Source organism: Penicillium arizonense, assembly GCF_001773325.1.
Source record: "Penicillium arizonense strain CBS 141311 chromosome Unknown PENARI_contig004, whole genome shotgun sequence".
In the NCBI taxonomy this organism is placed as follows: domain Eukaryota; kingdom Fungi; phylum Ascomycota; class Eurotiomycetes; order Eurotiales; family Aspergillaceae; genus Penicillium; species Penicillium arizonense.
Window position 1 is genome coordinate 1,195,410 of NW_019173281.1, and position 26,472 is coordinate 1,221,881.

The 26,472-nt window shown below is 50.1% G+C and overlaps 8 protein-coding genes across 8 annotated transcripts; 5 read left to right on the forward strand and 3 right to left on the reverse strand.

Annotated features, from left to right (window-relative positions):
• Positions 1-95: 95 nt before the first annotated feature.
• On the forward strand, positions 96-1,796 carry PENARI_c004G06989 (uncharacterized protein; the record flags this gene model as incomplete). Its single annotated transcript, XM_022629221.1, has 4 exons — positions 96-216; positions 273-363; positions 413-636; positions 703-1,796. 4 exons carry the CDS (start codon positions 96-98, stop codon positions 1,794-1,796), a joined length of 1,530 nt encoding a protein of 509 aa, XP_022491222.1.
• Positions 1,797-2,112: 316 nt separating this feature from the next.
• Positions 2,113-3,770, reverse strand: PENARI_c004G00611 (YncE family protein; the record flags this gene model as incomplete). The annotated part of the gene is made up of 6 exons (XM_022628893.1): positions 2,113-2,503; positions 2,563-2,747; positions 2,799-3,215; positions 3,267-3,395; positions 3,450-3,478; positions 3,533-3,770. The coding sequence occupies 6 exons, from the start codon at positions 3,768-3,770 to the stop codon at positions 2,113-2,115; spliced, it is 1,389 nt and encodes a 462-aa protein (XP_022491134.1).
• A 1,358-nt stretch (positions 3,771-5,128) lies between these two features.
• On the forward strand, positions 5,129-6,617 carry PENARI_c004G11160 (uncharacterized protein; the record flags this gene model as incomplete). The annotated part of the gene is made up of 6 exons (XM_022629431.1): positions 5,129-5,255; positions 5,317-5,552; positions 5,605-5,798; positions 5,847-6,189; positions 6,240-6,360; positions 6,415-6,617. The coding sequence occupies 6 exons, from the start codon at positions 5,129-5,131 to the stop codon at positions 6,615-6,617; spliced, it is 1,224 nt and encodes a 407-aa protein (XP_022491023.1).
• Positions 6,618-7,258: 641 nt separating this feature from the next.
• PENARI_c004G04349 (DUF1593 domain-containing protein) lies at positions 7,259-8,737 on the forward strand (the record flags this gene model as incomplete). The annotated part of the gene is made up of 1 exon (XM_022629080.1): positions 7,259-8,737. The coding sequence occupies one exon, from the start codon at positions 7,259-7,261 to the stop codon at positions 8,735-8,737; it is 1,479 nt and encodes a 492-aa protein (XP_022490951.1).
• Positions 8,738-9,810: 1,073 nt separating this feature from the next.
• PENARI_c004G10905 (sugar porter family MFS transporter) lies at positions 9,811-11,724 on the forward strand (the record flags this gene model as incomplete). The annotated part of the gene is made up of 5 exons (XM_022629422.1): positions 9,811-9,926; positions 9,978-10,307; positions 10,364-11,288; positions 11,335-11,598; positions 11,680-11,724. The coding sequence occupies 5 exons, from the start codon at positions 9,811-9,813 to the stop codon at positions 11,722-11,724; spliced, it is 1,680 nt and encodes a 559-aa protein (XP_022491117.1).
• A 906-nt stretch (positions 11,725-12,630) lies between these two features.
• On the reverse strand, positions 12,631-18,147 carry PENARI_c004G08517 (uncharacterized protein; the record flags this gene model as incomplete). Its single annotated transcript, XM_022629291.1, has 3 exons — positions 12,631-13,789; positions 13,840-17,878; positions 17,973-18,147. The coding sequence occupies 3 exons, from the start codon at positions 18,145-18,147 to the stop codon at positions 12,631-12,633; spliced, it is 5,373 nt and encodes a 1,790-aa protein (XP_022491028.1).
• Positions 18,148-19,314: 1,167 nt separating this feature from the next.
• On the reverse strand, positions 19,315-22,155 carry PENARI_c004G11943 (uncharacterized protein; the record flags this gene model as incomplete). Its single annotated transcript, XM_022629480.1, has 2 exons — positions 19,315-21,936; positions 21,991-22,155. The coding sequence occupies 2 exons, from the start codon at positions 22,153-22,155 to the stop codon at positions 19,315-19,317; spliced, it is 2,787 nt and encodes a 928-aa protein (XP_022491255.1).
• A 372-nt stretch (positions 22,156-22,527) lies between these two features.
• Positions 22,528-26,138, forward strand: PENARI_c004G03254 (uncharacterized protein; the record flags this gene model as incomplete). The annotated part of the gene is made up of 3 exons (XM_022629024.1): positions 22,528-22,579; positions 22,630-25,376; positions 25,425-26,138. 3 exons carry the CDS (start codon positions 22,528-22,530, stop codon positions 26,136-26,138), a joined length of 3,513 nt encoding a protein of 1,170 aa, XP_022490853.1.
• Between the last annotated feature and the right edge of the window lie 334 nt (positions 26,139-26,472).

Here is a 26,472-nt window from a genome sequence, read left to right on the forward strand (position 1 = left end):
GAGGGGTCATGCACGCCTTATCTCGCTCCGGCCTTCTATAAGGGCCATGGTCGCCACATAGCTCTTTCTTTCTTTCTTTTCGACCACTTTCCGCCATGGTGTCTTTCAAGCTATGGCCTCGCAGTACGCGAAGCGATGATTCCCGTTCCTTGGACGAGAAAGCCCTGGTGCGCCGTCTGGATATCTTTCTAATGACTTTCGGTTGTCTCTCACAGGGTGCGTTGGGCGCAAGACCCCTCAACTGAAAAAAAATCAAATCTGACTTGACGCAGTTATCAAATATCTCGATCAACAAAATATCAACAATGCGTATGTCTCTGGCATGAAGGAGGATTTGAATTTACACGGCAACGAGCTCAACCTGTGAGTCGGAAGTACCCACATTCCCCGGATTTCAACTAATGCCCGCGAGATTCACAACCTACTTCAATGTCGCCTACTGCATCATGCTCATTCCGTCCCAGATTATCCTCACCTACGTACGACCAAGTTATTGGCTTCCGGGCTTGGAAATAATTTGGGGTGTGTTGACCGGGCTGATTGCTATGAGCAGCAATGCAAAACAAGTATACGTTCTTCGTGTATTCCTCGGCTTATGCGAAAGTAGCGCTTGGCCTGGGATGATGACACTATTTAGTACGTTTACTCTTAATTTTCCCCTCAATATTCCCCAAGCGGCCTGGATTCACTAACTCTCACTAGTGTACTGGTACACACCCACAGAACTCGCCAAGCGAATGGGCTTCTACCATTCCTGCCAAGCGGTAGGGCAAATGCTGTCCGGTGCTATGCAAGCTGCCATCTCCGATACCATGGACGGACACGGCGGACTAGCAGGATGGCGCTGGCTCTTCGTGATCAACGCGATCATCACCGTTGTATGGGGATTCGCCGGATTCTTCATGCTCCCCGATTTACCGAATAGGCCCAACCCGCGCGCATTCTGGTTCAAGAAGATCCACGGCGAACTATCGCTGGAGCGACTTGCTCGTAACGGACGCGCCGAGCCTAAGCGCATGACCTGGGCCGGTATTAAGCGCACATTCTCCGGATGGGTTGTCTACTTCATTTCGATTCTTTATATCGCGACTGTCCTTGGAACATACGGATATGTCTATTTCTCGCTATTCTTAAACTCACTTAAGAACCCAGACGGCACACCTAGATGGACTGTGTCGCAGGTCAACGCCATCCCTATTGGAGGCTCAGCAATCAACGTCGTCTTCGTTTGGATTTGGGCCTTATTGTCTGATTACCTGAAAACTCGTTGGACTCTGATCGTTCTCCAAGCTGTCATCGGGATCATACCATGCATTATTATGAGTATTTGGACAACACACCCAGACACCGTTGCCCTATCAGCCGCCTACGCATCATACTTCATCTCCTACGTCTGTCTCGGTACAGCGCCGCTCATCTTTGCATGGCTTTCTGATCTTATCCCGCAAGATCCAGAAGCCCGGTCGCTTGCTGTTGGAGTTGCAGTTGCTGGGTACTACTCTATCTCTGCATGGTCGCAGGTTCTTGTATGGCCTGCCTCCCAAGCTCCTTTCTATAAATATGGATGGCAGTCTGCCCTGGCCCTGCTCGTGCTTGTTATTATCATGACTTGTATTTTGCGCTTTGTTGATGTGCGATATCTGTTGCCTCAACGTGAGGAGTTCCGCGCCGTCTTGGAGGATGACATTGCAGCTGGTAAAGCAACTTCATCAGCAGTCGTTGATCAGGATAGCCCAAGTCAGCGGAGAGATGGGACGTCAAAGACTGGTCACACAACAACTGTGGATGAGGTCTAGATTCCGTTTGTCCCGGCCAGTGACACAGTTGTAGTCGTCCTGATCGTCTCCTGTCCTTATATTGTAGTCTTATTTCGATACCCAATGCACAGCCTTGGGGCTTTTTGGATCTTATTGCCAATCAATTTCAGTTATAAATTTCCGGCGGTATATAATTAATATTGGGAGTATATCCACACTAAAATAAAAGGCCCAAAGGCACATGTCAGAGGTTAGAATATTAAACAACTATGTATCTTTCTCCGCACAACTCTCCTCTGCTGCTCCCTCACTTTATACCCACATTCCCTCAAGTGAACTGAGAAACTGAGACAGCTTAGTAGTAAAGAGGGTTCTCGGGATCAGTAAGATCAAAGATAACGCTAGAGTGAGGCTTCGCACCCCCACGATTCTCAAACTCCTTGCTGAAGTCAATAGTTCGGTTGAAAGAGAGACTGCCATCCTCGTTCAGATCGATATAGAGCGCCTTGAAGTCAGCCGGAGTGTTGATAATACCGATCTCGCCAGTTTGGACAAAGTAATCAGTGACAACCAAGTGCTTCTGGTCAGGCGTGACCTTGACATAGTGAGGTCCGACTGTGGGTTGGTCCTCATCTGGATTATCGAGACGTTTGATGTTGTTCAGGTCGCTGATGTCCAGCGCGACAATGTGGTTTGCTGTGGTAAGGGTGGCGTAGAAGAAGCGGCCGTCTTGGCTGATGTCGGAGCTGTGGATGCGTAGTGGTTAGTGTTCTGTTCTTTTGCTGTATGATAAGGAAGTACTTACTAGATAGCAACAGTATCACGAGCCTTGGGTCCAAGGTCATAGAGCTCCTCGATCACACCTTGGTTGCCGTTCGCATCTTTGCGCAGAGGGTAGATAACCCAAATTTGGCCCAGGTGGACAGCAGTAGCGATAGCAGCAGATTCGGGGTGTCCGGGGATAAACTTGACATCTTGGATACCGCCGCCCTAGTGAGGTTAGACAGAACAAAGAAAAGTTTTCCTCTCCGTTAAACTTACGTTAGGAATAGTAAGGGTACTGAGAATCTTCCGGCTATCCAGGTCCCACAAGCGCAGTGTATCAGCACGACGCACTCCAAGAGTGGGTTTCAAAATAGTGACAGGCTCGACGAAGTCCGAAGTCAAGATGAGCTTCTTATCCCAGTCAATACTGAGACCATGAGGAGAGAACTGCTGTTCCAGAATGTTGAGTGTACCCTCAACATCCTCGGGCCATTCATGGATGATGTTGAAGTCGGCATCGGTCTCAATTAGACGACCGGGAGAGGTACCGACTGCGGAACCCATGTAGGTGATGAAGAAACCTCCATCAGGCTTGGCTCTGACCTCGTCTGCAATCGAGGCCAGGATACCCCGGTTGCTCTTCAGGAACTTGGGGCGGTAGGGGTTAGAGGTGTCAAAGTAGAATCCAGTGTCCTGAGTGAATGTTAGGACTTAGAAGGTGTTTATTTCAGATGTGGTACATACCTGGGTCTTTAACAGAGACAGCAATCCACCACCCCAGAGGGTCTTTCCATCAAGAGAGGGTCCGAGATGGTGGGGGTCGTTGCCGCTTGATGGGACATCGGTGACCCACAAGAGAGTACCGAAGGTATCCTGATATCGAGTCAGTCAGCACATTCAGGTATTGTGTTGCATGGTATAGCTTACATCATCCAGACTGTAGGTGGCAAGGAAATCTGAGAATAAATGTAAGTATCATCTCGTTCCAAGCTTGTTTGATAGACCCTCACCCTTATGGAACTTGTCGGCAGATCCAGTCCAAAAGTAACCAATCTTCTTGGGCTGAATATCACTCGGGGTGAAAGGAGGACTCTCCAGTGGAGGTGTCGGAACTTGCAAAATAGGCAAAGGAGGAGCGTTGGTAGTCAAAGGTTCGGTCACTCCTGGGATAGTTGGAATAAGAGGAGGCAAGGAAAGGCACTCCACGGCAGCGACCAAAGATGCAATAGAAGCGAAGGAATACTTCATCTTGGTGAGAAGATTTGAGAAAGATTGCGTTGGATTGAGCACATATGCGGGAATATCTCATGGCTTATATATCCGAGGACGTCTCCGTATCTTCCCCAGATGAATTGTCACCTTGTGTTTTCCCCCTGAAGCTTCTCGCCAACGGCAATGAAAAGCACGCAAGACAAGACAACATGTGAACTGTCACTGATATTCCAAATTCTTGAAGGCGATGTTGATCTATGAAATGGCGAAATCGTTCCTGGACGCCGCCACGAGAAGTCAGGCGGCTCCAGACTCGGGGACTCGATTGCCCGACAAGTCCCCGTATACTGATGTTCTGCGAAGTCAAGTTGACTGATGATGATGAAATGTCGTGACCGAACTCAATTTACGCTGCTGATAGAGGGACAGCAGGGATCTGGCAGGAATTACAGGTTTGTGGGAGACATAGTTCGAACCCAAAATGCATATCTGGAATCAAAAAGAGGATCGATTGAATTCCTTGGCTGAGTCTTGCTCTGGACTCAAACGCCACCATGACTTTTGGGCGAACGAGTCGAAAAACTAGGGCAAAAAAAGCCATGTGCTTACCCGAATAGGAAAATCGGCCAAAAGCGCTCGGGGTTTGTCATTTCACAACTATAGCCAAGAACGCTAAGTGACCCGGAATTGAGGTCCATCTATCAAAGCGAAGCTTTCTCTCTGTCCGACAGGGCTACTGGCTGATAATTAAGAGGAATGATCTGCGGTGCCAAGCCAAGTCATTTGGGATCTTGTAATTCAAGGTGCGGATGAGGTGATCCAGGGCAAAGCACATCCCGAGCTTGACCAATCCCGCCTCATCAATTGCCGGAATATCAACGGTCGTATGTTCAATGTACCTGACAGGGTCCATGATCGACAATGTATTTTCTCCATGGGGTCCAGAATACGGGCGACCCCTGCGTCGATTTCGACATGATGCCAAGAATGTTGCTATACAGAGGAAAACCTACTTTCTCGTGGTTTCTGCCAGGGCACTTTTTACCCCTGTTAATTCAAGTCTATCCTTACGAGGTGTTCCGCGGGATGCGAAATTAAAAGAATGCTCTGAATTGCATCATTTCTTGTCTTTCGATAGTCCAGTTTATACTTTGGGCTAAATCTGTGCGCTCAGGTGTTGTCTTCATTTTAATCAACATGAGGAAATTTTGGGATCAATTGTGGCATTCTGGGGATAATTCCATTCCGGGATTTGATGGAGACGTGATCTTGAGGGGAGAGGGGTCTAAATGCATGTATAAAATCTTATATAAATGAGCTCCCTCCCAGCTTCTTGGCTCGAGGCTTGCAACCTGAAATTTCATTCTGATTGAAGACTTCTATTTTGAGTCACGATGAAGTCTCAAAGTCTCGCTCTCCTTGGCCTATTTGTTTCCACTGCCTTTGCGGTCCCCAAGGCCAAAAGACAGGATGATGGCCGCGACCAGCCGATCAGCGGTGGCAAGGGCGCACCGATCTTAGGTAGGTCAACTGAATCATAAGTTAACCTCTATGATGAGTGCTTACAATGTTCTATTACTAGGTGGAACCAATCGACAACTCGATCTTCAAAACCCGGACCAGTTCCGTACTGCCAGTACCGACAATGGCTTTGTGCCCAATGTCAAATGGAGTTTCTCTGAGTCCCAGACTAGACTGTTCCCAGGCGGTTGGTCTCGAGAGCAAGTCATCCAGGACTTGCCTCAAAGCCATGACATTGCTGGTGCTCAGCAGCATCTGAAGAAGGGGGCTATTCGTGAGCTGCACTGGCATAGAACGGTACATGGTTTCGGTCCCATAAATAGTCTTACATACTGACGGCAGTATCCAGGCTGAGTGGGGATTCGTTTACAATGGATCTCTCCTACTCTCAGGGGTTGACGAGCATGGTGGTTTCACCACCGAGAAGCTCGAGACTGGAGACATCTGGTACTTCCCCAAAGGTGTTGCCCATAACGTGCAAGGTTTAGATGATGAGAACGAGTATCTACTTGCCTTCGATGACGGTAACTTTGAGAAGATTGGGTATGTCTCCCTATACTCCACCCCCACCTTGCCATGCTGATCGAACAGAACAACCTTCATGGTCGACGACTGGATTGCCCACACTCCCCGAGATGTTCTCGCCAAGAACTTCGGCGTCGATCCCAAGGTTTTCGACACTGTTCCCTCTAAGTTCCCCTATATCCTGAATGGTACTGTCAGCAAAGACCTTGATGAAGCTCCAAAGGGTACTTTGAGAGGTGACAACTCGTACGTGTATCACACTTACAAACACCCCTCGGAGCCTGTACCTGGTCATGGTGGAACATTCCGCAAGATAGATTCGACCAACTTTCCTATCTCCAAAACCCTTGCTGCTGCTATTGTCGAGCTAGAGCCTAAGGGTCTTCGTGAACTTCACTGGCATCCCAACGTTAGTTTCCCAGTCAATGTCTGCAAGACCGATTACTGACAGTCATTCAGGCTGAGGAATGGCTCTACTTCCACCAGGGTCATGCTCGTGCGACCGTTTTCATTGGTGATTCCAAAGCCCGCACTTTTGATTTCCAGGCGGGAGACACCGCTGCATTCCCGGACAACAGTGGTATGTTCACATGTTCAAGGACTTTATTCGCCTGCGCTCACGTTTTCCTTCTAGGTCATTACATCGAAAATACTTCCGATACCGAGAAGCTTGTTTGGATTGAGCTATACAAGAGCGATCGTGTCGCTGACATCTCGTTGGCTCAGTGGCTTGCCTTGACCCCTGCTGATACTGTTGCCAACGTCTTGAAGATTGACATCGAGGTTGTCAAGCAGATCAAGAAGGAGAAGCAGATTCTTGTCCAGGGCAAGAAATAATTGTTTCTGTATATTGAAACATCATATCTGACCTGACTCGGTGGTCATGGATTGTTCTTTCGAGCAACACTGCACGACGCTAAATATTTTAATTCCTTTCTATCCCCTTTCTAGTGTTTAGCAATATAATTCATCCCTTACAACGATGAGAGATTCTAGCCGGGTTATTTGAAAATCTATCAACACGAAGTATAATTGATTTGACCTAGTATGACATTATTAACCCGCGATTGTTTGCCGTGGCATATTGCAAAGCAGAACCTGGTCTTGAGCTAGCGAAGATAAAATTATGAAGCAGGCGTGTCACTTACAGCACTTTTCAGAAGACAAACCAATCGAGGTAAGTGTAAGCGCTTATGACGAACCTCTCGGGATGAGTTGAGATACATTGCAGGTTCGCCGTATTCGTTTACATAATTTGGAATTGCACCCTTTAAACACATCAGTGGTTAAACTACCTCTATGCGGAACAAAGTTCGAGTTACCCCGCGACCTGGGGCTCTTGCCAAAAGTGTGGGGTCCCCACAATGCCTCCGCAGGGATAATGGCTTACGTGAACTATATAAAAACGCTCAAACTTGGTATCTCGAGGATTCACACTCCTTCTTTTCTCACTTCATTAGATTAACTTTTCGGCCGACATGTGGTCTACTGTCCGTCGTCTTTTAATGCTTGGCCTGATAGCCAGCACGCTTCCTGCTGCGTCCGGAAATGTTACCAACAAATCAACGAAATTGCGCACCGTCATTACAACCGACATGGAGCAGGACGACTTGGCCTCGCTGATCCGATATCTGCTTTATACAAATGAACTCGATACGCAAGGCATCATCTATACCTCCAGCGTATATCACTGGGCCGGCAATGGCAATGGCACATCGTTGCGTTGGACCGGCACGCGGACCATTGAGGACAATGTCCTCAAGGCCTACGCAGAGGTTTACCCGAATCTACGTCGCCATGATCCATCTTATCCGACGCCGAAGGAGTTGTTGTCCACCGTTAAGATTGGTAACATCGACTTTGAAGGTGAAATGGATCATGACACAGATGGCTCCGACCTCATTCAGGCGCTATTGTTGGACGATGATCCACGAACGCTATACTTGCAGGCTTGGGGTGGCACCAACACCATAGCCCGTGCACTCAAGTCAATCGAGGAGCGGTATTCCGGCTCGCGCAAGTGGGCACGAACCAAGGAGACTATCTCCCGCAAAGCTGTCATCATGGCCAGTGGATTTCAGGACACGACGTACGTCGATTATATTGCTCCGCACTGGCCCCATATCCGCGTCGAGGAGATGTCGGCCGGCTACGACACCTGGGGGTTCAACTGCAATAAAGGCCAGGGCAACGTCCGTGGCTTGCCAGATGATCACTTGTATTTTACTGGTGACTGGATTAAGCCAAATATTGAAATGGGACCGTATGGAAAGCTCTACCGCGCCTGGCTCGACGGCCAATCCATGCCAGGTGATCCATTAGATATTTTCGGCAATGCAACAAAAGCGGCCTCTGGCTGGTGCAAGCCACTTGGCTCATATGACTTCCTTTCCGAGGGCGATAACGTGGCGTTTAATCCGCTGTTGACAACCGGTATCCAGGACCCAACCAACCCGAACCTCGGTGGCTGGGGCGGCCGGGCCAAACAAAATACCACTTCTCCGGATTTGTGGGTGATGGTCGACAGCGAAACAAACCGGAACGGTACGAAAACCGACGGATATACGACAAACCGCTGGATTGCGGCTGTTCAGAACGACTTTGCCGCGCGCATTCAGTGGACAGTGACACCGCAGTACCGCAACGGAAACCACGCGCCCTCTGTTCATATCTTGAATGGTAGTACAGTAAAAGGACGCCCTGGCATGACGGTGACACTGGCCGGTGCAGTTCACGATCCAGATGACGACAAGGTCAACAGTTCCTGGTGGCAGTATGTGGAGGAAGGTACATACCCCGGTGCCGTGACTGTGACTGAACACGGCCGAAATCAGGCGAGTGTGGTAATTCCGGCCAATGCGGAGCCCGGTCAAACAATCTCGATCATTCTGCAGGGGACCGACGATGGGTATTTTCCGTTGACTCGCTATGACCGCGTTCTTATCCAAGTCATGTAATCAAACATAACTAAGTCCGATTGTTATATCACTACCCCTTGTTGCTTGGTGCTGGTATCATGGCTCTGCTTGGAAAGAGGGCTTGAGCGAGACTGCATATAAAATCGTGTGTTGGCGAGAGTGTACGATGATTGAGGTATGGGGTACAATAATTGTAGTGAGTGTTTTGGCAGATTTATTTAAATAATAAGAGAGAGGGACGATTCGATCCCTGGCTTGCACAAAATAAGACTGAATGATATTTCCTATGGTATCAATCTATAATTAGGTTAGAACCTCACCGAAGGTCCCTATGGCCTAGCTGTCGGTCCCAGGTGAGAGTACCCCCCCTCGATCCTGGATCCGCGCTGGACCAGTTGGTGTCTAGCCGTCCCTCTCCCCTTCGGCCGGAGGGGAGAGGTGGACGGGCACCAACGGCTTTGGAAAGCCAACGGCTCTTGGTTGGGGGCCCAACCAAGGGCCGAAGGGAGTATCAACTTTTTGTAAAAAAGACTCAGAGGTCTTTTTCTTCTTTGGTTCTTAATAACACTTTAATCATTCGGTCATTGCTTGTATCTGATGTAGTTGCATTTAATTGGGATATTAATACAACAATAACTTGCTATAAATCTGAGGAGTTCCTATAGCTTGGTAGATACTTGGAGATGAAAGCGCTTGGGGCTGCCTACGAAATAGGGTCGGGAGTGGTTAGCATTGACAAATCCATTTAGCCTTAGACCCTGGGATGCGAAGTGCCTACAACTACCCAAATCAGCCCGCCTTCACTTGGCCTGTGAATGCATAGGCCCATCTGGGGTTTCCCCGGAGTTCCCCACAGACCCCGCAGTTTTTCCGAGTGGCACCAACTTCCCAAAACAACCTTGGAAGTTCCCAGGCAGGATATTGTAGCCACAGCTTATTATTCCTTGATGGTCTCATTCTATATTTGATCAAATAAATACGTTGAGCTGCACCCAAAATGCTCACCCGGGAGCATGTCATTATATTGTGACATCTCCTTTTTATCTCGGGGTAAATTCATTTCCGTGGTTTACACGTAGGATTTGTGGTTTATTTCACCGTCAGCTGCCAATATGACAGAAATGGCCGATGAACCGAATAGAGACGCCCGCACCAAGGTGGCAATGGAAAACCGCTGGACATCGTTATTGCACAACCCCAAACTAATGGCTATTGCTCTCTTCGCGTCGTAAGTGCCAGATACTTCTATCTAACAAACACTTTTTAACACTTCATATAGAGTTGGCGGATTTGAGTATGGGTATCAGCAGGGAGTCCTAGGCCAGTCCCTTGTCATGACGCGATTTACGGACAATTTCCCTTCAGTCGTTGCGTCCTCTAGCGCGACTGGATGGCTCACTTCAATCTTGCAACTGGGTGGTATACTCGGCTCTCTATCTGCAGGAATTCTGGGCGAGATATTCTCTCGGAAGTATACCATGTTTTCAGCCTGTTGTTGGGTTGTCCTAGGGAGCTACCTTTATTGTGGAGCCACTTACCACAAGCCAGGCTTGCTGTATGCAGGAAGGTTTTTCACCGGTCTTGGTGTTGGTACTTTCAGTGGTGTTGGGTGAGTTCAATACTTACCCATGGTCTGGCCCGTCAACTAACTGTCCGGTGCGCAAGCCCCGTTTATAACGCCGAGCTATCAGCTCCAGAGCTTCGCGGGTTTCTGGTATCGTTTTACCAATTTGCTACTATTTTCGGAATTATGCTGTCTTTCTGGATAGGGTATGGAAGCAACAATATTGGCGGCATTGGAGAAACGCAGTCGAACCTTGCATGGCGACTCCCCTCGATTATCCAAGGCATTCCAGCCGTACTGCTTGCAGGTGGAATCTGGTGGCTTCCTTTTTCCCCGCGCTGGCTTGTCAAGAAGGGTAGAGTTCAGGAGGCGCTTACTACATTGTCTTACCTGCGCAACCTGCCCGAAGATCATGAGTTGATTCAGGCAGAACTCAAGGAGATCGAGGCAGAGTGTCTCTTCGAGAAGCGATCCTTTGCCAAAACATTCCCGAACCTGGCAGCCAAGGAGCAAGGAAGTGTATTGGTTCGCGAGTTTGCTCAGTATTATCAAATCTTCCGAACATGGGACAACTTTAAGCGGGTCGCAATCGCATGGCTTATCATGTTCTTCCAGCAATGGAGCGGCATTGATGCGATCATTTACTACGCCAGCACCGTGTTCCAAAGTCTGGGTTTGACTGGGGGTACTCAGGCACTACTAGCCACGGGTGTCACTGGAGTAGTGTTCTTCGTATGCACTCTCCCAGCCATGCCTCTCATCGATAGAGTTGGTCGAAAGCCCATGCTTTATGCCGGCTCGGCCGTCATGTGGATTTCAATGGTCCTGGTTGGCATAATTGTCGCAAAGTTTGGAAATGACTTTGCTCACCATTCAGATGCTGGCTGGGCGGCAGTGGCTTTCATCTGGATCTACGTCGGCGCATTTGGTGCTACCTGGGGACCGGTATCATGGACACTTGTAGCAGAAATATTCCCCCTGTCTATTCGTTCCAAAGGCTCGTCTTTCGGTGCATCAAGCAATTGGGTGAGTGCATACGGTGGAGTTTATAGCAGCACTAATACGATTCTAGGTCAACAACTTCGCCGTCGCCTTTTTCGTTCCACCTATGTTTCAGACTTGGAAATGGGGCACATACATTTTCTTTGCAGTTTTCCTTGCGGCTAGCATTGTATGGATTTATTTCTTCCTCCCAGAGACCAAAGGCGCGACATTGGAAGACATGGATCGTGTTTTCAAGAGTCGCTCGGGGGAGACGGACATGATTATGCTAGATGAGGCACGTCGGGACGTCGCGATAGCCCACTATGCAGTTTTGGAAGTGGAGAAAGAGAAGGTGAGTCACGAGGAAGAGCGTGACTCATTGAAACAGTAATCAGTGTTGCACTTTGTACTCTGGCATACTATCTGACCTTAGGTTGGTGGTTCTCTCTTTTCTAAGACCGTTGCGGAATCGAAGTAGCTGGCTAAGTTTGGCTACAATTTTTGGGCTCAATCTCAGAACCAATGTCTTTAGTCATGACCAGATACCACCTTGATGACTTTTTGTGTCACCATAATAAGGTTAAGGACAGTGGGCCGACCCGCAACCGCTCCACTTAGGGCCACGATTGGGCAAAAGCTACTGAGTTAGCCCCTGTTTGGGGCGTTACCAGATCGAGGTTGACAGGGTGTAGCAAGCGCCAACCACGCAATTTGGGGGCCTAAACAGCAAAGAGGAAAGCTTGGACATTATACGCATCTCGACGAACTTCATCAGAAATCTTTCGGCTGGTCTGTTTCGGACCGCTATCAGACAACTGCAGGAATTTTGGACCGTAAGGATCAAGAGCACTGTATAGCAGGCGAGGAGAGAAGGTGGCGAGGCCGCATACGCTCGAGGGCCAGACGCGGTGTTGCCGCTGGCTTTCAGGTCTTTCTCGCTGAGAAAAGCGGGCCTGCCGAATCCGTATCCACCTCGGTAACTGGGATGCTCTCCACTTGCGGCTGTGTAATTGTAGTCTTAGTCACAAAATCCCGATTGATTGCATGGACCTCAGCCAATGCCGGAGAATCAGCTGTGAGTGGTTTCTATCGCCGGTGGTGAGTTCGAAGGACATTCGTGGACGGTTCGGTCAGGTTTTAACAAAGCGAGACCAAGGTGAGTATCTGAATATTTTTCGAAAGGAACACAATTGATTGAATAACAAACTCCAATAATGCAATTATGCTGATAGCAAACACCAAACTCCAAGCGTGACCAAGTCCACTCCAAAGTACTCGGACAAAGGGCCGAAACTCCATGCACGCTACCGACAATGCTCGAAATCCAACGTCGCTCCCTCCGTGAACGAAATATCAACTTAGAACAATAACAAAGAATATAGCTTTAATTTTTAATCGCCTTCCTCTTAAGCACGCCAAGATGCTCCAGTCTATCCCATGCTTGGTTCATATCGGAGGCCTCATCGCCCAGCGATGGCCGGAGCTCCAGACCATCCAGGGTATGGAGAGAGCCGCTTGTGCCGGCGTAAAGGAGGAGTTCGAGAACTCTCCGACGGAGTCGTGTGGCTTGGTCGAGATGGGTCAGATATTTCCCGTCGGCATGGGGGTCTGCGAGTGGAACTGTGAAGGGGTCGTTGATTTCGACGTCCGTGTCAGGCTTTACCTCTTCTCCCATTGTCGCCCGGTGGGATATCTGGTCATCGTTTCCGAGCTCTGCTAGAGCATCAGAAAGATCTCGGTGGTTTTGTTGGTGCCGAACAATTGCATGTTCGTTGGACTTCAACTTCTTCCAATCCGCGGTCGTGCCGTTTCCGGTTACTGCTGGGGGGTAAAAGCCAACAGTTAATGGGTTCCCACGGATATCAAGCTTGCGCAAGGAGCACGTGGTTCCTTTCCCAGTTCTTCCTAGCCGACTGAGAATTTGAGAGACCCTCCTCATCCTTGATAGGCGATTGCCAACGATCATCAATCTGGCGAGACAGTTCATTCCCACCAGGGGTTCCACGTCATCGACAGAGTTGAAGTTCATATTGAGAACTTTCAGGTTCGGGAAGCTCAACGCAAAGTCACTTGGAATGCTCTTCAATGTACACGCAGCTAAGTCAAGAAGCTGGAGGCGTAGTAGTGGAGCAGATGGAGAGAGGGTTTCAGGTGAAAGTTTGTTGGACGACAAAAACACTTTGCGGATATCCTTGATCAGCCCCAGATCAAGGCCGAGGGTGAAACTGGGATCCTTTTCTCTGGGTGTCTGCTCCCGTAGAGACAGAACCTCGAGATTGTGGCAATTTTCCAGGCCGGTAACAGTGGAAAGATGGTTCTGGTCGAGGTAAATAAGGCTCACGGAAGGGAATGCTCGTGCATCAAAAGACTCGAGACTGTTTCCCGACAGCTTAAGAGCACGCAAGCTGATGAGGGAAGCTGGCGATTCCAAACTACTGATTTGGTTGGCACTGAGGTCAAGAGTGGCAAGTGACGGGAGCCAGTCAACATTGCGAACGGACGTTAAACAGTTGTGACTCAGGTCAAGATCCCGAAGGCGTGTCCTACAGATTCAATTAGTACCGTAATTCTCCGAGCCTTGAAGACGACTCACAGCTCAGAACCTTCGAAATCCACCACTGTCACAGAGTTGTTGCTCAGTTTCAAACTCAGCAAGCCATTGAGGTCAAGAATGCCATCAATATTACGAATTTGGTTATCATTCGCCTTCAGCTCTCGGAGGTGGATCAAGCTCGAGAAGCCATCTAATGTCTCAATGTCGTTTCCTGAAACATCAAGGTATTGCAGATTGACCAAATGGCTCCAAGGGGTGAGGTTGGACAGGCAGTTCCGTGGGATCTTGAGGGTTCGCAATGAGGAAGGGATACCACTCAATTGACCAATGTCGTTGTCGGAAACATCCAATTCCTCCAACCGTGGGCAGAATTCGTTGAGCTTGTGCAACGTAATCAACCCCTTCTGGCGCAGAACCAGGCGACGAACGTGCTCCCAGTAAGGCTCATATGGCTCAACGTCAGTGATATGCTTGATCAAATCTCCAGTTGCCAATGCAAACGTCCCGTGCACTTGGCGCAGGGAAGATGGATTTGTGCGTTGGGCCACATAGCTCATCTCAAGGTTTAGAGCTCGGTCCCCTTGGTTGACCGAGAAGTCTGCGAGAGGACTGAGGTGGAAGCTGTAACTTGTGTCGGGCCCAGCGCTCTGAATTGGCATCAAAGACTGCTCTGCCCCATTGCGAGCCGGTGTTTCATTGACAGAAAGTGAGTCGTTCCTGCGGACAAGGCTCTGGTCGTCGACGGTGTCCTCGTTCCTCTCCTCGATTCTCGAAATGGGACGACGAATGAAAGGCTGCCCGGCAACGGAAGTTTGGCGTCCCGTTGGAGGGACAGAAGACCGGACCGAGCCAGTTTCATGATCGGGTTGAGCTGGCTCTTCGAGTGGAGGTATTCCCTGGTAGATGTGATCCTGAGAGGCTGGATCGCGCTCTGTGTCATTGCTTCCCCCTTCGGAAGCGGCGTGTGCAGCAGCCGAGGATAGGTTGACGGTTGCAACGCGTGCTTGTTTTCCTGGAGATCGAGATATCTTTGAAGACACAGACTCCGGGTGCTGGCTCTCGGAACTCTCTTGTCCAGATTGGTTCTGTCCCTCAGTCTCGTCTGTTTCCCAAGATGTCGCTCTGGTGCCAGTGTTGGGAACACTGGACGTGAATCGAGTCAGTCTGGAGCGAATCGAGCTTCCGCTGAGAGAAGGACCGCCATCCCTCGTGTGCGGTCGAACATCAGTCTTCTGGGGGGATCTGCGGACGGCCAGAGGACTGCGGGCGTAGGTCTCTTCTCGGTCACCGGGCGTGCTCTTTGCAGGAGAGCTGAGACCATGTACTCTCATCATCTCTTGTAGTTCATCTACACTCAAGTCCGGAATATCTCTGAAAGGATCATCACCTTCCTCGGGTTCGGCAGCAGGAGGTTGAGGTTCTTCGACTTCATCCTTCACCCATTGATTCCTGTGACGGTCGTATTTGAAGCCGTTGACTTGATTTGGGATGAGGTGGGATACGAGATCAGAAGCCAACATGCCCTTCACTTGGGAATTTTGTGAAGAGCCTGTTGGTACGGAGCTGACGCTGAAGCCGGACATTTGGGTATTGATAGTCATCAGGTCCTGAGCAATGTTTTCCGCCGTGTCATCCGCCATGCCACTAGTTTTGCGCTTCCTTGGTCCTTGGATGCGGATGTTCTGTGAGTTGGGTGAATCAAGGTCATTCCGACTTTCTGGTCGGCCTTGGAGGGACATTTCACCATCAAATTCCCGGTCATCTTGCTCCTGGTACTTTTTCAGGTGGCTCAAAATCAGCGGATTCAATTCTTTCGGCTCCCTGATTTTGCGAAGATCTGTTCCATCACGGCTTGGCGGACGAGAGAATGCTTCGCGAGTGGATTCATCTTCGTAGCTCAGGTCAAGCTCGTCGCCTTCGCTTTCCACGTCGGACTCTTGGACGCTGGTCAGACCTGCCGCGCCCCGTCCTTTTGCTCTGATCAAGTCCATGATCTTAGTGGCTTCGTTTAGATAGTCCTGGGTGGTGATTGACCCCTTTCGTGAAGTATCACTGGTACCAGTAATCTTAACAAGTGGAACATCACCATCGAGTGAGAACGAGTCAGAATAGTCAGTGTTATCGAAATTTGACTCGGAGAACTTTCTATGCGCCATGACACTCGGTTCGCCAGCAGTTCGGATTTGGCTTGGAGTCGGTGTCCGCGGCCGCTGCATGGATTGGGAAAAGCCGGGTGGAGCAAGGTAGTCTCCATTTCCGAGCTGTACGCCTTGTTGCATGAGGCTTCTCTGCAAAAGCGACATGCTGTCGCCATACTTGGGGGGCGAGTCCCCATTCTCGTGGTTGGGTTCGGCACTGTTCTTTCGCATAATTGTTCGGCGCCGCTTAGGCGTTGGATCCATGTCTGGAGCTTTGGGCACTCGTTTGACATCAGGAGGCATGTTTTCCTTGTTCCCAGGCCGAGTCGCTGGCCGGATGTCATCAAAGAAATCTTGTCGAACCCAGGCAGACGGCTTTCGGGTGAATCCCGAACTCACTGATCTGCTGTAATGGTATAAACTATGCTGTGCGGAGGGACCACGAAGATATTGTCGAGTTGATGATCGCTTGCGTGATGTAGGTCGGGATCCAAATCCTGCGGCCTCATCATAGACCAGTTTGTGTTCGTAGGGGCTAGCATCTGAGAAATCAAACTTGTCCAACTCGCCACCCCCAAATTGACTTATCCGATGTCCATTATTCCGAGATTCGTGACGTTCATTACGTCTGGGGGAAATCTCGCCTAATGGTTCGTGCCTCGTAGTCAAAAAGCTGCGGTTTTCACCCTTCCTTCGTGCTTCCTCAGAGGGGGACGGAGGCTCTTCTCCTTCAGAGGTATCGCTAAAGCTTTCCTCAAATTGACTCATGCGCCGAAGAAGCCTGTTATTGGTGAATGTGTCATGGTTACCGAACAACTTCAACGGACTTCCTGAAGATGGCATCTTGTCCTCTCTGGCTTCCGTGTCCCCAGCTGTGGATGGTCGAACGTGAGATGAAGAAGGACGTGGTAGAGCGGGAGAACCAGTCCTGTGAGGATTGAAGAGAGGAGAACTGCGGATTTTGGAGTTGGCGAGTGTTGCGGGGGAGAGGCGATGTGAAGGGAAGGGCGAGGGAGAGAATCGGCGAGGGAAAGAGCGGTTTCCACGACGGTTGAAGTCGACTGTTCCCATCGACAGATCCTGAGGAAGAGAGTGGCTTGTCACGTCCAGCAAACTGTCTTCGCGGGATGACGCGTCAGGACGAGGTTCACTGTGGTTGTAGAAGAGGAAGCTATCGCTTGCTGGGGAGTCTGGGCGGCTGTCGTTGTCGATAGACAGGCTCTCCAACTTGTTGGTGACTTGCTTGAGCGCAGATTTGATGACTTCAGACGTCTTAGTGCCGTCGACAGTATTGTTTCGAGTGAATGTAATGGGTGTTATGCCTTCGTTACGAAGGTCCTCCAGCCCACTTGCTGTCCGTAATTGTGTATTCCCTTGTGAGAACCCTTCTGGGTCCTGAGTCGCGTCCTGTGTCGCATCCGCTCCCCAAGGCGCGCGGTTTACTGTCCCTGACGCCGTGTCATTGTCATTGGGCCCCTCGTCCTCGCTATCGACGCGCTCTGATTCGGGCTCAGACTCTTGGTCGCGGTTATCATCCTCGTCCCTGCCTTGTCGGGAAGTGTTGTCGGTGAAATCCCACAATTGGTCGTCCTGCCTCGAAAATGGGATAGAGTCTTGCTGCGTCAATGAACTCTGTGGCGGCGGCTTGAAAACACTTTCGAGTCCCATCGGCGCGAACAAATCTCGTTGTTCACCCGCCTCGATTTCCCCCCGCAGTAAGCGCCTGCGCCATTCCGGTGTGCCCTCTTGCGTGTCTTTCCCTTTCTTCGTTTTTATCTGGACGGTGCTGTTGCTCTGGACTTCCGACGATTTCGAGGCGTTCGAGACATTCGAGACTGATCGTAGCGGGGATCGATGGTCCATCGCAGACGATTTGCGAACCGCACGGGAGGCGCGCCTAGGGCTTTCCTTCGTCCTGGGCGTGCTGGGCTTGGATTTGTCTGGGGCAGGCGATCGCGGTTTCGGTGTTTTGGGAGTTCGGGGAGTCTTCGGGGTCGGAGGCTCTTTTCTATGGAAATGACAGGGCCGGGTAACCTTTTTCTTCCCGTCCGCCGGTGATTGTTGTTCGGAACGCCGCGCAGGCACAGGAATGCGACTTGGTGTGACCTGCAAACTGGCCCTTGGTGACGAGGGCAGAGGCTGAGCTGGTGCAGGACTTGTCGGCGAGGCTGGCATCGACGGCCAGTCGTCGGATAGACTGTCGAGCCATGGTTGGCTCATTTTGCTTTGTTATGATACGCGTCTTCCAAAGGTTCGCGCCTCTAAACAAAACATACCTAGTTAGTACATTGAGACAATCGGAGCTAAAAAAGAATGGAGTTGCAAAAGAGAACGGTGCGGAGATGTGGTCCGCGCAGTTCATCCCCACTCAAGCTCCTTGTTTGTTGTCGTGTTTACCTGAGTTACCGACTCCGCCCGCTTTGCAATCTATACTTAAGTTTTCAGATGCATCAATCTTGTATTTTTTTTCGACCCTACACCATTTTCCACTCATCTCTAGGCATTTTTAAACATTCTTAAGGCTCGGATTGCCCGGCACTATTGAGTCATTTCGAAGCCTAATGTTGTGGTCCCACTTAGTCTCGATAATAACCCAATAATCTCTTGACCGATTTTTCTGCAAGGGCACAATTCAATTGGATTTGATGTAATTGAGCCGATCAAAGTGGTACTTTACAATAAGAGTGACATCTGATCCTGTTGTTTCGTTTTTAATCTGTGTTCAAGTGTATACAGCGTCAACAGCGCAAGATATATATTCTGCTAGCGAATGGAAAGACAGAGAACCAAAAGATAGTTTTGGACCTGGAGCCTCCAATATCTTCAAGTTACACGATGAGCAGTTATCCAATGTGTTACCTTCTTTGCGCAAGGGCGATTCAATGCCAAATAGTGCGGCTATTGGGGCGCACTCAAGGGTCGAGGCTATTGCAGATAGAATATGGCCCCTCGTTTCGTTTAGCGGTTTGCTGGGCATCCTTTTGACGTCATTTCAGATTTGCCTGATTAACCTTTCCATTCTGTAATTTAACATGTCCACGGGTATAACATGTATGCACGATGGTCGCGCGAATCCTCCTATAGCCATCTATCTAGAGATATAGATAGATAAGCTGACAGTGCCCTGGATACTTATAGCTGCCTAATGCGTGATAGAACAGGATAAGACACGGAGCAACGAGCGGTGAGACCAATCTACTAATCTAGTACGATATATACTTCGTTAGTGCCACGACAGCGACATAACATTGCGGTGTATGAATTGGAGGCGGTATAGACTTTTGGAAGTAACCCAAAGTATGTATTGATCATGTCTAACTCCAGGATATTTTGTCTCAATAATGAATGTTACAGTATAAAACATGAAATGAAAGTCTTAGATAATGAGTCGCTCGAAAGAGTACTTGCCGACCGCCTTGCGACGCAAGTATCCAATCTCACGGCTGGTGCGGCTCTTGATCTCGCCTGTAGACTTCTTCATCTTAGTGCGGGAGACGTCACCGGAAGTAGTTTTGAGCGACAGGGGTAGCATCTTGCCACCGCCATCACCATCGAATCCATCTTCACCTTCACCGGGACGAGTGAAGATCATCAGGTCGGCACCATTGAGCTTCTCGTAGCGGACAAGGTGAGAAGGACCAGTGGCCTCGGCATCCATCTTGGCCAGGGCATCCTCTGAGGTAGCGGCTGGGGTAACAACCTGGTCTGCGAACCGGAGGTATTCGCACATGATTCCCTTGAGATAGGTTGCTTCCTCTACACCTGCGAGGGCAGCGGAGACCTCAGACTTCATGTCCGCAATCAGTTCCATCTCACGGCTGGCAGCCGCTGTGACAGAGTCTGATTCCTCGAACTCGCCAGCTGCCGGGACAGCGGAGATCCAACCGGATGGACCAACGGCGTCCACGGAAGCAGTGAGAAGGTCGACGATGACATCGAGGGAAAGAGCGGGCGTAATCTGGTGAGGCGTAATGGGGGTGGGAGGATTTTCGGTGAAGCGAGAGGTGTAGCCTCCGGTAGCGAGAGAAAGACGGAGATGGTGGACCATAGAGAAGAGCTCTGTCCGCGAGAGGTTCGAGCGAAGGGAAGTCACAACAACCGGAAGAGGTTGAGCATGAATCTTCTGGAGGGAGGTGTTCAGACCAGTAAAAATGTCCTTCAGGTTTGCCGTTTCGGACCCGAGATGTTTTGTGAGCTCCTGAGTGGGAGTAGCGACATCGCCGTTGGAAATTGCACGAGCCGTCTCCTCAAGAGCCCCAGAGTGCGAACGTGCCTGGTTCAAGAAGACTTTGAGTGCATACGCCAATTCGTCTGAGGAGATCAGAATGGGACCCTCCAGAACTTGGTTGACCTGCTTCAGGGATGGATCGGAATCAAGCAGAGCCTGAATGAAAGAACCAGTGGGGAACTTCTGCAGCACTTGCGGCTTGCAGGCCCGACGCAGTGCAATCTCAACGTTATCGAATGACAAGTGACCCAACTGAATGAGCCACTCGCAAGTAGTGGGGGGCCAAATGGCAACCCGGAGTTGAGATGACGGAGACGCTGACACGGTATCTTTTGAGGTAGACTCTTCCACAGCGAAAATCTTGGACAGCAAGAAAAGAGTTGCTTCTGGGTTGACATACTGTCCGCGAACAGGGAGCTTTGTTGAAGCATCAGAAGTGCTGAAATATGTCAAAACAGCGTTATCGAACAAGTCGATGTTCTTCGTCTTAGCCGCCTTCTCGAGAGTCTGTGTAAGCTTCGTCCATTTCTCAACTTGCTCAGAGGATGTGAGCCGAAGGGAGGCCATGTTGTCAGACCGGTGTTTCTTAGAGGCCACATCCCACTGGGCAGCAGATGACCCAATACCTTTGCCAATGGCATCAATGAGGAGGCTGTCTCTTGTTCGCTTCAGGGAAGAGCTGGGCGCACTAGGGAGCGAGCTCAGGTCAAAAGCAATGAGGGTGTTGCCCTTGGTCGCCACTGCAATTCCAAGCTTGGCGAAGTAGCTGATGAAGTTTGTAGAGGCCTCTCCAGTTGATCCGGTGCTCGAGGAAATATCATCGGCAGGAATGCTGCGCTGAACAGAGTTGTACTGGGTGTCATAGACTGCCACCAGAGACTTGCTCGCACCAATCACAAACTGCGGCGAAATGCGCATCACCGAGGAGAAGTGCTCATCAAGCACGAATTGTGAAGTAACGGAAGGCGAATACTGGGAGAGATCGACGTTGATGAAACCCTTCTCAAAGGAAAGGTTCAAGCCCGCTGAGCCAGAGTGGAAGCTCCATTGCATCGCACTGCAGTTGGCAGTTTCCAAGCCGCTCAAATCCGGGATGTGGAAAGTTTGAAGGTGTCTCAACCGTTGACTCTCATGCGACTGTGACTTTGAATCCGCGGGAACGGAGAACATCTGCACAATGATATCCTTCAAGGAAACCCTGTCGGTGTTCTTTGGCTGCGATACCACCAGCAAGATGGATGGCTCATTAACACCAGAGGCTGTCAAATCACCCAATGCCATCGAAGCAAGGTCCTGTCGTCTCTTGAACAAAGCCTTCTTTGCATCTTCAAACTCCACCAAGAAGCTGGATTGGACATTGTGAGTAGAGCAGACCTTGGCAATCTCGCTGTGCTGAATGCTCCACCGTTGGGTCTTCAAATCAGAAGACAGTCTACGCACACGGCCATCTTCGTGAACAGCCAAAATGTCAAAGGGATCCGTCTCTGCTTCATCGTTGGCGCTGGAGGGAACAATGCCGACGAAGGTGGTGGGGCTGGTCGAATCAGTCACAGTGGTAGTCGAGGAAGAAATGACCGGGGCACTTGAGCCACTGCTGCCGATCTCCTCCACGAAACACTTGATCTGGTGCTCGGGCTTAGTAACGGCGGTATAGGTTTGTCTCCGAACTGCCGACTTTTTCGACAGCTTGCGGCGAACGGAGCATGGGCGACAAGAAAATGTAGATTGCGGCGGGACGGCGTAGGAAGTTACGAGCTTTGGCGTTTGAACCTGATAAGTTTGAGTCAGTTTGCGTTCGAAAGACTCAGCTTTGGGAAACCGTACATTGTAGATGTTCACAGCCTCACCATCCACCGCAACTGCGACTTCGTAGCGCTTGCGCTTTTTCGCATCGGCGAGACTGAAGACATCGCTAATACGTGTTTTGCCGGTGGAGGCGTGAAGGGGGCGAGGCAATTGCGCCAGAACAGAGGGAGATTGCAGGTCCATGACTGAATCTCGAGAACCAAGCGGTTTTCTGTCCCTTCAAAGCGTGTGACCTTTTGCATGCAGAGCCATCCAAACGGGAAATCTGAAAAATTTTCGGGCTTACGTCGGGCCGGCAAATCCACTTCTAGGCTATACCGGGTTAGCGTGGAACCGTCAAGTAATCAGCATGACATAAGCCATTAACGCGCCTTTCGCGTCGGGACGTGTTTGAAGCTATAGAGGAGCAAGTGAGGTTGGTCTCTACTCGAAATTGTCTCATTGCCGTCTACTGTCCGTCCCTTCAATGCTGATCCCGGGATATTTCTCATTGCTCGACTTTCCCCTTATGATCGCCTAAGCACTCCCATGGACACCATTGTATCCAATCTACCAATGGCTATGGGATCCGACGAACAGCAAGTCCTACACCCCTTTTTCCGACAAGGTCAGCATGCGCTCTGTGGATACAAACTCAATCCAACTTACACAATCTAGAATTTGGACTATCCGTCAAATCTACACCTTCCAATGACCTGCCTTCTTCGACGAATACCCATACGAACGAGGCCACACCTATAAGCAACCAGAGCTCAGCGTGTGACCAGGGGCCGCAGAACTTTACGGAACGCAAAAACAATTCTTCACAACTCGCCACCGAGTCCTCTACCAGTATCGAGGAAGATCCCAACGAGAGTCGGAGGAAGAGACGAAAAACCGACAAAAGCCAACCTGCAGAACCCACGGCCACCTCCAATGCAGGTCTTTCGGCATGGCTCGGCAATGGCCCTCCTATTCCTATAATAACACCCGCCGAGACTTCTCTGGACAAATTGCCTACATCTCAGACTCAACCTCCGCTGGCAGAGGCCCGGATTTCTGCAGATGCTCCCCCAGTTTCGACGTCTACGGAACATAACAAAGCAGAAGAGCGAATCGGAAGGTCATCGACGAGGCAGAAGACCCTCAAACTTAATTCGAAGGGGAAGTTCCTTTCATCGCCTCCCTCGAGTCCTCCTCGAGAGACGAAGAAAAGGGCGACGGGAAAGCGAGGAAGGCCACCAAAAGACCGCACAAAACTAGTAATCATTAAGTATAGGGTTGATCCAGAGATCAAAACTGGAGAAGTTATCGATAGCATCCTAAGTGGAAACTCAGTTCATCGTCCTCCGGTCCCCGTTGCCAAACCTACTTTGCCGACACGCAAGCCAGCAACGATAAAATCCTCGAAACCCACCCATCCATTCTTCACAAAGAAGCTGGCACAAAAGACCGATGCCCAGAACGTGGCCGAGTCGAAACAAGAACCTGAAGATGGAAGTTCCAGAACACAGTCAGATCAAACAGCATCTGGGACTACAGAAAACAAGCGACGAGTAGCCGGTTCGATGCCTTCCTTCTCTACGTTTGCTCGCCGTGTGTCCAAATTTCCTGAACTACTCGATCCTTTATGGCCCCCGCAAGATTTTGTGCACGTTAGAGATGTTTGCCCGCCGACGAATCTGATGGGCACAGCGTGGCAGACTGCGAACGATCGAAAGAAATCGAAGATTGCCGCAATTTCAATCAGAGACGAGGAAAACGTGTTGCTCACTGGGACTGCCGAGGCAAGAAGGACCGCAAGGCAACTCGAACACCCGCAAGACGCCATTGTCTCTCTTCGACATCCCATTCGACATGTTGCAAGCAATCAGATCCTGCATACGGCAATGGAAAAGCAGATGTCTTGGTCCTCGCCAAACCCTCGTTTCCCTTGGAACGCTTCCAGTCCACCTCTCGCCAAAATTGGGACCTCCTTACTCTCTTCAGTCTCGGCATTCGATTGTGCAAAATACGAGACGCAGCTTTGGACACATAAGTACGCCCCTAAAGCGGCAGAGGAAGTCCTCCAGCTCGGCCGTGAACCACAGATGCTTCGTGATTGGCTACGCCATCTCACCATCACGGCGGTAGACACAGGAAAGCCACCGAAAGACACCACCAAATCTAAGAACAAACGCGACAAAAAGCGAAAGAACCGACAAAAAGCCGATAAACTTGATGGATTCATCGTGTCGAGCGAGGAAGAAGCCTCAGAGATGGACAATCTATCTGGCTCAGACGATGAGCTATCTGGAGGCGTAGCTACCTCAGCACAGCGGACAGTGGTTAGATCGGGTGACATGGCCGCAGCCGAGAAAATCCAAATGACCAACGCAATTCTTCTCAGTGGACCTGCCGGTTGCGGTAAAACTGCTTCCGTCTATGCTGTTGCAAAAGAGCTTGGTTTCGAGGTCTTTGAGATCAATCCTGGAAGCCGTCGAAGTGCCCGTGATATGTTAGAGCGAGTGGGGGACATGACACAAAATCATCTGGTCCATCTCCTCAACGAATCTGAAAATCTGGCAGAAAGCGCCAAGGATGACGGGAAGCAGAACAAATTGATGAGCTTTTTCAAAGGCCCATCGAAACACAAACAACCTGATACCCAACCCGAACCAAGCCCGAAACAGGAGGCAGATCCCAAACGCCCACGGCAACAGAAACAATCGTTAATCCTGCTCGAAGAAGCGGATCTGCTCTTCGAAGAAGACCGACAATTCTGGACCGGAGTCCTTACTCTCATTGCCCAATCGCGACGACCAATTATCATCACCTGCAATGATGAGAGCTTGATTCCTACCCAGGATATGTCGCTGCACGCCATACTACGCTACCAAAAGGCTCCTCAGGATTTCAGTGTTGATTACTTGCTTCTAATTGCCGCCAGCGAGGGGCACATTCTCAAGCGAGAGGCCGTCACCCGCCTTTACCAGGGCAGTGGAATGGATCTTCGAAGGTCTTTGATGGACCTGAATTTCTGGTGTCAGATGGGTGTTGGCAGTGAAAAGGCAGGCCTGGATTGGCTTCTCCCTGCATGGCCACCCGCATCCAACGTTGACTATAACGGGGACCGAGTTCGTGTTCTCAGCTTGAATACTTACGAACGGTTTATGGGATGGTTCAACCGCGATTTACTTCTAAGTCGAGATGCATTGGAGAAGGAAGCAGAAATAAACCGAAACACCTTTCACTGGTGGGGTTTGGGACTTCAAGAATCCGAAGACATGGGTGGCAGAAGTAAAGTTGAACTTATGCCACCTAATCAATTTCAGTCGAGTTCTAAGACAGCGCAACTTCAAATGCTGTGCCGTGAAGCCGATTACTACGATATGAGAAGTTCACTGGATATCCTTTGCTCTAGCTGCTCGATTGACATGAACAACGTAAGTGGGATTCACACCTTCGCAGACACACCCGCTAACATCAACCAGGATGGCATTGATATCTCCGCACCACCTCTTCCCGAAGGTCACCGATCTAACTACCTCGACGCATACCCACTCCTCCAATCTGACCTGCGAATCGAACATTCGTCGCTCAGTGAAGCTGTCAGCACCACATTCGACGCCTTGCTAAGCCAAACCTTCCGTTCAACCACCAACACAGACCTGGAATCATCATACGCGAATCGAATCTTGAGCAAGATCGTCCGCTCTGCAAACCCCCAACAAACCCCACCATCTACCCTACCCCAATTCCAGCGCATTTTCGAACCCATCATGCGCGCCAATTATTCCATGCCTACCCCAACCGCTCGACACGCCCCATCCTTTGAGAATGGACTTGCAGCCATCACAGAAGATCTTGCTCCATACATCCGAGGAATCATGGTCTTTGACGGGCGCCTACACCAATACCGCCAGAAGCTGTACGAGCTCACAGTGCAACAACAACACGGCGAGAAGCGATCACGAACCACACGAGCCAGCCGCGCAGCCCTCGAAGGAGGCGATAAAGCCTCCACGCGCAAGGAGAGGTGGTTCGCCAACGACACGCCCTATTACCAAGTCCAAGCCACGGCAGGACCGGACTGGCAACATGTTCTGTATCAGATGGGGTACTTCCATGTCCAGCCTATGATCGAGCCGACTGCGGAGAGCAACGAGCCAGTATCTATCAACCAGATCATTGAGAATGTCGAGTGATGGCAACGACCATATGTATTATATATGAAAACGACTTCAAGATAAACGTCCAATCTACACATTTTAGAGCACACAATACTTCCGGTGTAGTTTTGAATCCATGCCAATATGTAAACTACCTCAATTTCAGGATATCGTATTTCCATCAGACGAGCGACTCTTGTATTATGGCCTAGATCACTCAAAGTCATAATAATACATAGAAAAAAAAAGACAGCCAGTGTGGCTACAGTACGCCCATGAAAGAAAGCCCAGCAACAAGAACACGAACTCCCTAGCTCCCGACCCGCAGGAACCTAAGCAAACAAGTCAACAATCATACCACAGCCACAAG